Source organism: Empidonax traillii, unplaced genomic scaffold, assembly GCF_003031625.1.
Source record: "Empidonax traillii isolate 1590-97213 ecotype Southwest subspecies unplaced genomic scaffold, ASM303162v1 scaffold341:size590984, whole genome shotgun sequence".
In the NCBI taxonomy this organism is placed as follows: Eukaryota; Metazoa; Chordata; class Aves; order Passeriformes; family Tyrannidae; genus Empidonax; species Empidonax traillii.
In genome coordinates this window covers 98,835-112,123 of record NW_020955534.1, presented here as the reverse complement: position 1 = coordinate 112,123, position 13,289 = coordinate 98,835, and the positions used below count along the sequence as shown (strand labels likewise).

Below are 13,289 nucleotides of genomic sequence, written 5' to 3'. Positions count from 1 at the left end.
CATTGACGATCTCTAGTATGTGTGTGGTGAACTCATTCATATTTTCCAGAGGCATGATCTTAAATGCCACCAAGCTCTTCTTATTCTTTCAGAGGAAAAAAAAACAACCACAAAACAAAGGAAACAAATTACATCACAGCAACAGGAAGATGCAAAACAACCAACCCAGCCATTCCCTCCAGAAATGGGACAGTGGTGAAATGAGAGCTTCTCTGCACGCAGCTACTCCACAATGTTCTGACCTATGTCTTGTGCTGGTTTTGGCTGGGATACAGTAGCATGGACTGGTTTTGAACTTGTGCTGGAAACGGTAACACAGGGATGTTTTAGTCATTGCTGAGCAACACTTGCAGAGCCAAGGGCTCTCCTGCTTCTCACACTGCCCCAGCAGTGTTAGGCTGGGGGGTGACACAGCTGGGACCCCACTGCCCAAGGGATATCCCAGACCATACGGTGTCATGCTCAGTATATAAAGCTGGGGAAAGGAGGAGGAAGAGGGGATGTTCAGACTGATGGCCTTTGTCTGCCCCAGTCACAGTCCCACGTGAAGAGCCCAGCTCTCCTGGAGATGCTGCACGCCTGCCTGCCCATGGGAAGTGTGCAATGGATTCCTTGGTTTGCTTTACTTATTAAACTGCCCCCATCTGAACTTGGTTATCTCACTTTGACCCTTCTGATTCTCCCCCATCCCACCAGGAGTGAGCGAGCAGTGGCAGGGGGAGGAGGAGGAGCTCAGGTGCCCTCCAGGGTTAAACTACAACATGTTTTCAGATGTGATTTTGTAAAGCAATGGAGATGTAGAGTCAGCTGGAGACAGGGTCTAAACAGCTGAACTTTCCTTTAATGCATACACCATTACTTGAATATTTAGTTATGAGGCAACCACATCACACAATGTGCTACAACAAGTGTCCCCATGAACCAGAACCTGGTCTAAGCTCAACAGAACAAACATCCCAGAATCTGGTGGCCAGATTCTCTCTGCTGAAAACAACACACTGAGGATGAGGGGCATTTTAAATGAGTCCTCATTTTAAATAGTCCTCTGTATTCAGGACAGTTAAGAGTGTTATTAAATACAGCCCTGGCAGAGACACTCAAGGATTTGTCCAGAGGAAAGGATGAGCAGAGACACTCTAAAGGAGCCCACTGACACTGAGCCACATCACTAATCCTCCGTGGCCTGGACTCAGGCACAGGTGACAAGGCCTTACCTGGAAGGAACGCAGGTGCCCAGCTACTTTGACGTAAGTTCCTGGAGGTACCACGACATTCTCACCTCCTGCCTCCTAACAGAGAGGGAAAGGAGAGAGGTTTGCTGATTCACATTTCCATTTCTCAAACATCACAATAAATGACTCAGCAAAGGAGGCTCATCTCAAGCAAGCACAAACAACGTGCATTCCTACGCCCAGCAAGAACAGTTAGATAAACATAATTGTAAATTAAAAGTAAAAACATTTGCACATTGGAGAGCAGTCAGAGCCAGTTGTCTGCTCTGCTATTTCTGTCCGCTTATGAGAGATTCTCAGAGCAACAAGAGGAAAAGACTCTTGAATAGTAAAAAAGCAGGTGTTCAGTTCCATAACCTGGCTGGGGAATGGGGCAGGCCAGAGCCATTTCTGAACTCAGAATAAACCTGCAGAAACGAAACGAATGTCTGCCTGATAACCGTCCCAAAGCTATTCAACTGAACTCAGCTGTAAACAACAGCTGAGGGGACAGTCAGTGACCTCTGTTACAGCAGCATCTCCCTCGGATTTCAGGGACATATTATTCCTAAAACACTTCTCAGGAAAACGACATCTTTTTGATAAAAACCCTCTGTGAGATGCAGGCAGTTGGTCTTGTTGATCCTTACAGGTCCCTTCCAGTTGAGACACTGTACTATTTCATAACTTGTCTCTCCCCACCGCTCTCAAAGGCTGTCAAAGAAGCGTGTTCGGAGCGAATCCGATGCTTACATCGGTGTCAACCCACTGCCTGACGTCCATCGGCGCTGCCGTCATGTCGTCCACTTTGTAGAGGATGTTGGTGGGCGCCTTCTCCGCGTGCCGGACGATGCCCACCACGGTGACCTGCGGGGAGCGGGAGGGTTGGCCGGGCCCCCGCGGCACTCGGGGCCGCCCCGCCCGCAGCCGCCCTGGAGCCCACCTGCGAGATCTCCACGTCGCAGATCCGGAACGCCTCGTCGACCTGCTCCGCCGCCAGCAGCTGCGACACCGTGCAGGGCACGATGTTCTGAGAGCGGCTCCGCTGCGAGGGGCGGCGGAACGTCAGGGCCGGCCCGGGACCGACAGGACGGGCCTCGGCCCCGTCAGGACCGGCCCCAGCCCCGGCCGCCCCCTGCCCGGCCTACCTGCTTCTTCTCCGCCTGGGCGCCGGCGGGCGACCCGAACCCCCCCGGGGACTGCAGGTATCCGCCCGGGGGCCCCGCGCCGCCCACGGTGCCGAACCCGCCGTCCAAGTTCCCTACGGGGGAAAGGCAGAGGCCGTGAGGCGGTGGCGCGGTCCCCGTGCCCACCGCTGCCGCCATCGCGGCCTCGAGCGCCCCGTCCCCGATGCCCCCGGGCGCTGCCCCGTGTCCCCTGTCCCCGTCCCGTCCCGTCCCCACCGTGCCCGCTCCACATCGCTCCGCCACAATCGGCCGCCACCGGTCCGCGCGCGCCGACCCTCCGCGCGCCGCCCACGCCCGCCCAATCCGGGAGCGCCGCTCTGCCCGCCGCGGCCAATCGCGGCCCTCCGTCTTCCGGCTCCGTCCAATAGAGGGAGGCCGCGGAGAAGCCGCCGGCGCCATTTTGAGGGCAGGCGCTGCCCGGCCCCGCCGCAGGGAGGGGGCGGGGCAGAAGGGGCGGGCCCGAGGGCGGGGCAGAAGGGGCGGGGCCAGGGCACAGGTGATAATGCGACACGGCGGGGCGGGGCGGAGCCTAAGGGAGGGTGACATCGCTAAAGGGAGGGTGATATCGCTAAAGGGGGGGTTGCATCGCTAAAGGGAGGGTGGCATCGCTAAAGGGAGGGTTGCATCGCTAAAGGGAGGGTTGCATCGCTAAAGGGAGGGTTGCATCGCTAAAGGGAGGGTGGCATCGCTAAAGGGAGGATTGCATCGCTAAAGGGAGGGTTGCAGCGCCCCACGGCGTCCAGCGGAGCCCAGGTGCCCCCATGCAGCCCCTGGCCCGGTCCGTGGCTCTGCTGCTGCTGTGCCCGCTGGCCGCGGCCCTGCCCGGTGCTCGCGGCGGCCGCGGGCGGTTCTGGCACCTCACGGACCTGCACTGGGACCCCGGGTACGAGGCGGCGGCGGCGGCGGGGCGGCCGTGCCCGTCGGGCAGCGGGAGGGCCGGGCCTGCGGGGCCCTGGGGCAGCCACCTGTGCGACGCGCCCTGGGCGCTGCTCCGCTCGGCAGCCCGGACCATGCGGGACATCCTGCACACCCCCGACTTCGTGCTCTGGACCGGGTGAGGAGCGGCCGGGCCGGGAGGGACACAGGAGGACAGCGGAGCCCATATGGGGGGGTCAGTGCTCTTTCCGCTTCGGACGGGGGAGGGGGGAATGTGCCTCGTAATGAAGAACGAGGGCTTGGGGGAGAGCACAACCCCGGCGAGGACTCCCAACGCCTGCAGGAAGTTCTGAAGCACCGGGGCAGTGCTGCCGTGAGGGCATGGAAGGATCCGAACTCACTGTCCATCCTGTCCAGCCCTGCCTGACTCCGCAGTGACTCCCAGCGGCCTGGAATGCCCAGGGAAGGGGCTATGGGCTGTGTGTTGGTGCACCAGGTCCTGCCGGTCAGAGCAGTGGGAGGACAGCGTTGCAAACCAGGCTTGTGGCATTTCTTCTGGCTGTAGATGAGGCACCTAGGAGACCTGTCTCAAAAAGGGGCTGTTTTGCTTTCGGAGTAGGGGTTCTCTGCTGTTGTGGTCCCCAGAAGTGGGTTCCTGGTCCCTCAAGTGCCCTTACTGCCTCAGTAGCACTTACAGTAAAGCTGTATTTTGCATGGTGATTGACTGTGTGTGTGGCCTTTCTTCTGACAGTGCAACCTTAACCTGCTATCTGCTGTACTTCCAGTCCCAGGAGGCTGTTGCCTGACCGCATGTTTTCATTTTTGGTCCCTGGAGATGCACGTTACTCCTTGTGACCTTATGCTGAGCATTCTTTTTCCTCAGATAATTTCTCCCAGTTTCTCTCACGTGATTTTGAATGTTGATCTCCCTCTTCAGTGGGCTGCTGGCCAGCCCAGCATTATCTACAAATGCCGTGAGTGTGTCAGTGCAAACACAGATGTGTGTGTCTGGGGCACTTTGGAGCAGCCCTGCCTTACTGGAGGTATTCCCTTGTTTCAGGGTGATCACAGCTGTGCAAACAGCTCTGCTTCACTATTGCTGATCAGATGGTGCCCTCAGATTGCAAAGTGCTGATCCTGGCAATATTTCCAGGCAGCTTTAGTGCCTGTGACATGCCCTGAGGCAGAAAGAGCCTCCCCTTTACACCCTAGTGTTCAGGGGTTTTAAGGTAAAGTGAATCACAGAGTATCCTGAGCTGGAGAGGACCCACAAGGATCATCAAATTCCCACTCCTGGCCCTGCACAGGACACTCCAACAATCCCACCATGTGCCTGAGAGTGGTGCCCTTGGGCTCTGGCAGGTTTCCAGTGGAGTTTGTTTTCTCTCTCAGCGATTCCTTGAAACTCCCTCAGTACCCTGACCAGTCAACATAGCACTGAATTCTGCCCCCAAAAGCTTCAACTGTCTCTTTGAGGAGGCACAGACAGAAGCCAGCAAGTTTCTGTGCCTTGCTCATTGCTGTGAGCACAGGTCCTATGAGTCCCAGACAGTGACCAAGCTGCTTTTTTTTTTTTTTTTTTTTTAAGAGATGACACTCCCCATGTCCCCAATGAGCAGCTCGGAGAAGAAAAGGTTCTGCACATAATAGCAAATCTGACTTCTCTGATAAAAGAGACATTTCCAGGTAGGATTTGAGGGGATGAGAAGGGGAGAGGGGCACAGAGACTCATGGGAAGGGCTTACCAGGGTGGAGAATTACAGAGTTGGGACAGGGAAAGGCACAGAAGGGCTGTGGTCCCTGGGGCTTGTTTGCTCTCTTCCCAGTGGCCTCAGTTCTGATGTGTATCATGCACGTTCATGTTCCAGCTTAGCTCGCTCAGGAGGGAGGAAAATAAAGGTTTCTGTTATTAGTCATTAAGGGAGAAAAAGCTGCAAGATTCCCTCTAACAGAACCCCTGTCAGCAGGAGAGAGGGGTGTTACTGCTGTGACAGCTCAGGATTCGGCTGGGGGGGCTCATCCCCAGGGGGGTCAGTGCTGAGTGGTCAGTGCAGCCTCAGGGCAGGGGGTGGGTGACTGGCCCTGGCAAAGCCTTGGCCTTGAGTGCCCTGGGGAGCTTGGGGGGCTCTGCAGCCCTGACTCCTCTGCTCTGTCTCCAGGTACCAAAGTCTACGCGGCGATGGGCAATCACGACTTCCACCCCAAGAATCAGTTTCCCGGGAAGCAGCACAGGATCTACAACCAAACAGCGGAACTGTGGCGGCCCTGGCTGAGTGACGCCTCCCTTCCTCTCTTCAGAGCAGGTCTGGCACCACTGGCTCGTGTTGGCAGCACTCTGGGGAGATGGGGAAGGGTGGGAGAATACTATGACCAGTTTTCCATGCCTCAGAGCATCAGTGTTCATAGAGGACTTGAAGAGGAAGGGTCAAATTTAACGCTGATTTCTGGCATGGAGTTCTCCTGCTTGCAAGAAGATAAATTTTGTTATATTTTAGTCTCCCCTGTCATTGTCAAGTTACTGGAAAGAATGCAGAGTGGTGAGCTGCAGGGAGGAAAAAGACCTTTAAAGGTACAGGCTGGGGCAGGCAGTGCTGTGGCTCTTCAGAGCTGCCCACTCCTGGTGCTGCCCACTCCTGGTGCTGCCCACTCCTGGTGCTGCCCACTGTCCCCATGCAGGTCTCCCTTCAATGGGACAGGCACAAGCATGACAAGAGGCACACAGGGAAGAGTCACTCCAGACACCCATCCTGGAGTGGGCAGAGCGCTGCTGGTGCCTGGTCCAGGCAGTGACCCTGCTGTGGCTGTTGCTAAGGAGAGCAGAGAGAGGTGGAAACAAAGGGATCTGGGATCACAGCCACCGGTGTGACCAGACCTCCAGCTCTTTCCCTGTCATCTTTTTCAGGAGCTTTTTACAGTGAGAAGCTGCCCAGCCCAGGGACAAGGGGGAGGATTGTTGTCCTCAATACCAACCTGTACTATGACCAGAATGACGAGACGGCTGCTGAGGAGGATCCTGGGGGTCAGTTCCAGTGGCTGGAAGAAACACTGACCAACGCCTCTAGAGCAAATGAAATGGTATTAACAAAGAAATGGATAAGCCACCCTTGTAGAGGGCTCCTCCCAGCCCTGCTCTCCCCAGGGCAGCCACAGCCACGGGGCTCTGTGGGCAGCACGGGCTCTGTGCTCAGGGCAGCTCTTGCTTCTCCAGGTCTACATTGTGGGCCACATCCCTCCCGGCTTCTTCGAGAAGAAACGAGGCAGGGCCTGGTTCCGGAGGGGCTTTAACGAGCGGTACCTGAGCATTGTGCAGGAGCACCACAGGGTGATCGCCGCCCAGTTCTTTGGGCACCACCACACCGACAGCTTCCGCATGTTCTACAGCCACACAGGTACCGGCTCTGCTCGCCCAGGCACCTGTGTGACAGCTCTGCCAGGCTCTGCCAGCTCCCAGAATCACTGCCCATGGGAGGTTTTGGTGGCTGTTGGCTGAAAGCAGCTGAAAAGCCAGCAAAGGCTTGTGAAATGCTCTAGGCAACAAGAGGGAACAGTGGTTCTCATCTCCACCCCCAGCCTGTAGCTCCTGACCTCCTTCCCGTTCATCCTCAGTGATTGGCAACTTCTTGCCTGTTCCCTGTGAAGGGGTTTGGGCACTGTTGGGGTGTGAGGGAGCAGTGTCAGATCTCTGTGTTGGGGTGGTGCAGAGTGCTCTGGGCACAGGTGGTGGTCCCCTGGCCACCCTCACTGCAGGAGCCCCTTGTTCAGACCCTGATGTTGCTCCTTGTGCTGATGTTTGTGTTGCACCAGGGGCTGGTGACATAGATGCTCCTGGGCAGGGCCATCAGCTCCAGGTGCTCACTGCGATGGGAACAGGGTATGGAGCAAGCCAAGGTCTTCACTCACAGATTGCTTTGCCTTTCTGTGAAGGTTCTCCAATCAATGTCATGTTCCTGGCCCCTGGAGTGACTCCCTGGAAGACAACATTACCTGGAGTGCACAATGGAGCCAACAACCCCGGGATTCGGGTGGTGGACTATGATCGGGACACCCTCCAGGTGTTGGTAGGGGAGCCCTGTGTGCTGCACACTGCAGCTCTGGAAGAGAACTTTAATTTCTGCCTGTGCTCAGAACAGCCAGGGCCACAAGAGCCGAGCAGCTGTGTGGGAGGGGACCCTGGCTCAGAATATATCAGCCTTGTGTCTGGCACAGATATTTAGTCAGAGTGTCAGTGAGTTGAGGCCCAGGCCCCCACAGCCAGTGCATCCTGCTGGGATGAGTTCCTCAGAGCAGGGGCAGACAGGTTTTGCCGTGTTCTTCATGTCCTGAGTGAGATTCCTTTGACACTTGCTTTGCTCCCAGATAATGTTGATCACAGAACTCCTCTTTGAGTACTAACAGATTTGTCAGATCCCCTCCAAAAACTGTAAATGATCTGGAAAATTATTTGTGTCCCTCTGTTTGCTAAAGTGATGGATTTGGAGTGGATCTGAATCGAGGTGAATTGTAGGGGCAGCTGCTGTTTCCCATCTCTTGCCTGTCAAGAGGTAGAGGATGGCTGCTTGTGTCTCCCATTGCAGTGGATGAAGCTCTCTGTAGTTGCTCTGTTTTCATGTTTATAGCACGTGAAGTGAATGCTAAAATACACTGTGCAAGGCTGGGAAGCCAGTGAAGCAGAGGGAAAAAGGGAAAGAGACTGAGAACAGAAGTTGTGAAAAACTTGATTCTTCAGTTTGTTCACAGTTGAGAAATTAACTGTACTTGGGAAGTAACACTCCTCCAGGCCTTGCTTCTGCCACTGGACAGTACTGATGGTAACGAACTGATGTTTGAAGAAGGCCAGGCTCAAAGTTTCTGATGTTTGGATGTAAAAGTCAAGCAGAGCAAAGCCACCCCTTCACCCTTTAGGAAACAGGCTGCCTTTGGGGTGGGTTCTGGAGGCTCTCACCTGAGGTGTGAGGTGTGTCCCCAGGTGCCTGTATTGGTAGGAAGGCCTGTCAGGGGCAGCTGGGCCCTCGGGGATGTGCTGCCTGTGGTTGTGAGCCCAGCCCAGCATCTCTCTCCAGGGCTGATCCTGTCCTGATGTGTCCCCACTTCTGTTTTTCTCTCCCTCAGGATATGGTGACTTATTACTTGAACCTCACTCGTGCCAACAGGATGGCCTCGCAGTGGGAGGCCGAGGAGTTCCCATTGTGGGAGGCCGAGTACAGGCTGACAGAGGCCTTCCAGGTCCCCGATGGCTCCGTGCGCTCCATGCAGATGGTGCTGGAGAGGATCTCGGGGGACCCTCACTCCCTGCAGAGCTACTACGAGTTCAACTCTGCCAAATATGACCTGGCACGGTGCGAGCGGGAGTGTCGTGTGGATCACGTGTGTGCCATCAGGGAAGTTGATTTTACAAAGTATGATGAGTGTGTGAAAACCAGCAGTGCCGCCTCTGCTGCCACCAGCGTCTGGCTTTTGGTTTTCTGTGTGTTCTTAGGACTTCTCAGTCCTCAGCGAGTGCCGTGACGGCCGAGAGCAAGAGAGAAGAAGGAGAGCACAGAATCACACTGCACGTGGCTCAGTGATTTTGGCACTGAAAACTTAGAAACCAGGGCAAAATCAGCAGCATTTACTAAAAGCTCTTGAGACTGACTTGCAATTTTCTAGACAAGCTTGATGTGTGAGGGGGGTACAATAATCGTGAAGACCTTGTGCTGGACTGCTTGCACTGAGGAATGTCTCCCCTCCGCTAGGACTGATGGGGTAGCCTCACAAATCAGATGAAGACCCAGCCTTCCTGTGGACATGAAGTGCCCACAGGTGAGAGAGGTGTTCTTGGAGGCTGCTGCCAGCATTCCTCAGGTTGGCACACAGTTCTTTTCTGGAAAGACTGCACAGCTGGTGACCCAAAAAGTCTTATTGTGCAGAAGCCTCCTACTGCAGAAGCCTCTGGCTTGTGAGCAAAGCCACGTGGGGTGGCAGGGTCTGGACTTCAGCAGACTTTGTATCTCAGAGCTGAACAGGAGGCACTGATGATTGTTTTTGCCCCCTCCAATTGCTGAGCATAAACAGCTCTCTCCTCTCTCTCTTCTGTGCTCTCTTCACTTGCATTCACTGAGTTCCCTCCCTCAGCTTCGGCAGTGAGATATGAGGTGGTGATTTACAGCCTTGGGCTTTGCCAGCTGCTCTGAGCCCCTGAGGGAAGCGGTAGCGAGCGCTGGTGCTGGACCGTGGGTGCGGGAAGGGCACGCCCTGTCCGTGAGGGCAGCTCGGGGCTCTCCCGGGGTCTAACGCGGAACTCTCGGGGCATGAGGGGTCGTGCCCGACACCCGCACCCCGAGCAGGCCCGGCACGGCCGTGGCTTTGCCGCTGGGGATGGTGTTTGCCCCGGGACCCCTTCCGAGCGTGTGCTCTGCCCCGGAGCAGCGGGAGCGCTGCGGGAGCCGTGCGGGGACCCTGCGGGGCTGCGGCCGGGCCGGGCCGGGCGGCGGGAGCTGCTTCCCGGGCAGGGGCCGGAGGTGCGGGTTATCCCGGCGGGAATAATGGGGGGAGCCGGGGTGACGCTGCTCCCACGTCCGCTCTGCGCCCCGGCAGTGTTTAAGCTTTGGTATTTAAGGCTGCAGCTGTTCTTGAAACCTTTCCCAGATGTTTGCCAGATTTCATGGCAAGAGAGACAGCAAGGGTGATGTACAAGAGGGTGGAGAACAGAGATGTGCGCGCTTTAGCTGCTTCTCTCTTAAAGCTTCTCTGAGGAGGACATCAGTTCTGGAAAATGCATACGAAGCAAAAGACGATAACCAAATCCACCGCCAGTGCCGCTGGAAAGCTGCTGCTCTCCTCTGAGGGAGGCGCGGGGAAACATCAGGGTTAGTCACTAATGTGATGCTGGAATGTCAGGTACCTCTTGCTGCTTTACTGGTTATGGGACCTTCAGGGAAGGGTCATTTAACAGCTGTGACCCAAACCCCACAGTTTTTGATCCTAAACTGGCTCCAGCCTTACTTCACACTCTCCCTCTTTCGCCAGCACTCCCTCTCCCGCACCCAGCTGATAATGCCCAGTGACATCACACAGCTCCCGTGGATGAGGAGCTGTACCTGGTGTTGAGAAACAAAAGCTACTACTGCTAGATTGAGAGTTTTGAGATCAAAGAACCTACAGCTGTCCTGACTGCTTTTGAAAAAGCACATCTCAAACAGCACTTGACCCCTGAGCTCAGCAACTGCCCTTACAGCCCCAGGTCCTTGGCTTGATCCAAGCCATGTCTTGCAGTCCAGCCCTCTCCTCTGGTCTCTCCCCGTGCCACCGAGGTGTCAAAGTCCTTGGTGTAATTGCACAAGTGCACACTCACCTGTTTGCACTGGAAGCTGTTCCTGCTCTCCTGAAGGGCCCCAGGATGATCCTCTCCAACAAGTCCTGCTTTCAGGTGTGTCAGTGCAGGGTCTGACACATCAGTACGTCACTGAACGGCCTGCAAACACACCACCTGTCAGCTCACCTCGAGCTCTGGGGCTGCCCCCTGGGTGCTGCCCCCTTGTATTTCCAGACCAAAAGACAAAGGAAGGGTTACAGTGATAATCCAGGGAATGCTGCAAGGTCAGATGTTCGTGGAAAACACTACCATCTTCTTTAGCACAATCATGGTTGATTCAGCTGCAAATTTGTCTCCATTTTGTTCCCATCTCTGCATTCCCACTGCAGAGGTCTTCAGCTTATTGTACAAGTTGCGTCCCTTTTAATCCTTCATTTGATACAGGAGATGAACCACTTACCACACCCATGCTGACAATGGCAGACCACAAAGGGAACCCCTTCACCTGCACCAGCAATTTCTGCCCGTGGCAGGTGAGCAGCTTGCACATGAACTGCTGCCAAAACCGCAGCGCAAATGTACCCCTGCCCAGCTGCTGCTGCACTGGGAAAAAAACTGTGTATAGCACAAGTACTGCTGATTTCAGCAAAGCTGGGGACTCCCTCTCAACCCTGTGCAGGCCCCAGTTTGGTGGTTCTCACTGCAGCGGCCCCAGGGACAGGGGGCTCAGCCTGCCCAAGGCCATGCTCTGTCAGAGCAGCACCCTGGGCAATGAGAGCAGCAGAGCTGGGCTCCAGAGCACAACTTAGGGAGAGAGATGGGCCAGAACCAGGAAAAACTCCCCTTGGAAAACAAAGGCAACCACTGTTCAAAATCCAGTTAGGTGTCACTCGTGCCAAAGTGCAGCACGAGGCAGCAGAGAAGGTCATGAGCAGCTTCAGGAGCTGCAGCCTGAGGCTGTCCAAGGACAAGGCCTGCAGGGAGGAGGGGACTTTGCCATGGCAGGATCCTCCCACGAGCCACAGCATAAGGGGCAGTCTCAGCTGCACCAGTGCAGACTGGAACGAACACTCTACTCCCCAAAATGGCAAAATCCGCATTTAATTTACAACATAGTAAAGGTTACAGGTAAAAAGCTCAACAGAAGTGTGAAAAGGCCTATTACATATTACACAAGTGTACAAACGTCTGTACAAAGCCCCTTGATGTTCCTGTCCCCTCCTGGCCAGCCGTGGCCCCTGAGCTCTGAAATAACGAGAGCTGGTTCAGAGCCAGGGAGGAGAAGAGCTTTAAAAAACAATGAGCAGTGAAGCTTCCCTTGTCAAGAAAAATCTTGCAAAGAGCCACTTGCAAAGAAACCAAAACCACCCCCCCAACAGACAAAAAACCCTCAAAACAAAACAGAAAAAGAAGAAAACTTGTTCAACCTTTGTTTGCCCTGACTATTCTTACCCTAAAGAGTTGCCTTCAGAAAGCAACTGGGTGGGAAATGAAAATCCTACAGGCCAGACTAAAGGGATTAAGATTTGGAGAGTCATTGTGGGAGTGCTGGGAAGCAGAACAAACACCCAAGGGCTGAATCATCAATGGCAACTGAACACCGAGTGGCACAGCTGGATCATGGAGCAGGTGCTGAGTCCACCCATGGAACAGTCCCAGCGGGATACGATGGTGCAAGGAGGGAACGGAGCAGTCTCTAAATCCATCGCTCTTGGGAGCAGGGCAGCTTCGGCTCAGCTTCGCCTCAGGGACATGATCGAAGCAACCATGGAGCAGCACCCACTTGGATTGTGGAGCATCTGTCCAAAAGGGCCTAGTGCATCCAGCACCCCCTGCACTGGAACACAGCCCTGTCCCAGCACCATCAGCACCCCCTGCACTGGAACACAGCCCTGTCCCAGCACCATCAGCACCCCCTGCACTGGAACACAGCCCTGTCCCAGCACTATCCATCACTCCCTGCACTGGAACACAGTACTGATCCAGCACCCCAGCACTACGTCACCAGGTAGCCCCAGCCCTGCACACAGTGAGCAGGCTCTCATTTTGGTGCACATTTCCTGGATCCCCCAAAGAACAAAGGAATGTGACTTGTAGCTGAACTGCACTAGAGAGTTTACAAAAACCCCAGAGCAAACCTAAAAGTAACAGAGCTCTGCCCTTACCTTGTGTAAAGTACAGCCACAGTGTCTGAACTTAGATTTTCAAATCTAAGCTCCAAGATCTGAAGGGCTGAAGTAACAACCCAAGTCAAGCTTCTCATTTTATTCAATGGGAAAAAGTGATCAAGGAATCAAAAAACGTGGTATTATGAAACCAGCTTGTACATTACTTTATTATCTCTACTGAGAATTCCTATTCTGGATCTCAGTAGCACTTGATCCTCATCTGCTGTTCCCAGCAGCCAAATTATTTGCAGATTGGGGGTTTAGGTGTGGAACGTGCCAGTCCCCCAGCTCTGCCGACAGCTGCTCAGCTCTGTGTCTTCTTGCATCTCATACACTCTAAGCTTACAAGTTCCATTTGCAAATAAAAATGAAACTAAGTTACAAGGGCCACCAAATGTAAAAGAAACTGTTCTCTGTGGTAACCTCACCCTGAGTTATCCCAGGGGAGTCACCACAGCTGCTGGCACCACAGCAGGGTGCAGACAGTGCCAGTCTCCCCATCAGACACTCCGACCTGTGCACCCAGTACCCACCCACAGCCCCCACCCTGCAGCAT

General features: G+C 54.9%; 2 protein-coding genes across 3 annotated transcripts in view; one reads left to right on the top strand and one right to left on the bottom strand.

The window, feature by feature from the left end:
- Window positions 1-2,669, bottom strand: part of RPA2 (replication protein A2) — a 17,761-nt gene extending 15,092 nt beyond the window's left edge. Inside the window, exons 1-6 of the mRNA XM_027892183.1 lie at window positions 2,615-2,669; window positions 2,360-2,472; window positions 2,155-2,256; window positions 1,965-2,078; window positions 1,215-1,289; window positions 1-85 (exon numbers count right to left, since the gene is read on the bottom strand). Coding sequence (XP_027747984.1) covers window positions 1-85; window positions 1,215-1,289; window positions 1,965-2,078; window positions 2,155-2,256; window positions 2,360-2,472; window positions 2,615-2,630 — 505 coding nt within the window. The 5' untranslated portion in view covers window positions 2,631-2,669. The remainder of the gene's footprint in view (window positions 86-1,214; window positions 1,290-1,964; window positions 2,079-2,154; window positions 2,257-2,359; window positions 2,473-2,614) is intronic.
- A 483-nt stretch (window positions 2,670-3,152) lies between these two features.
- Window positions 3,153-9,335, top strand: SMPDL3B (sphingomyelin phosphodiesterase acid like 3B). 2 transcript variants are annotated; one of them, XM_027892190.1, is made up of 7 exons: window positions 3,153-3,281; window positions 4,863-4,960; window positions 5,434-5,577; window positions 6,177-6,349; window positions 6,483-6,663; window positions 7,199-7,332; window positions 8,384-9,335. In XM_027892190.1, exons 1-7 carry the CDS (start codon window positions 3,160-3,162, stop codon window positions 8,777-8,779), a joined length of 1,248 nt encoding a protein of 415 aa, XP_027747991.1. In that variant the 5' UTR covers window positions 3,153-3,159; the 3' UTR covers window positions 8,780-9,335. The 2 variants fall into 2 exon arrangements, with proteins under 2 accessions (XP_027747991.1, XP_027747990.1); XM_027892189.1 differs by having other exon boundaries at window positions 3,153-3,452.
- The last annotated feature ends 3,954 nt before the right edge of the window (window positions 9,336-13,289 follow it).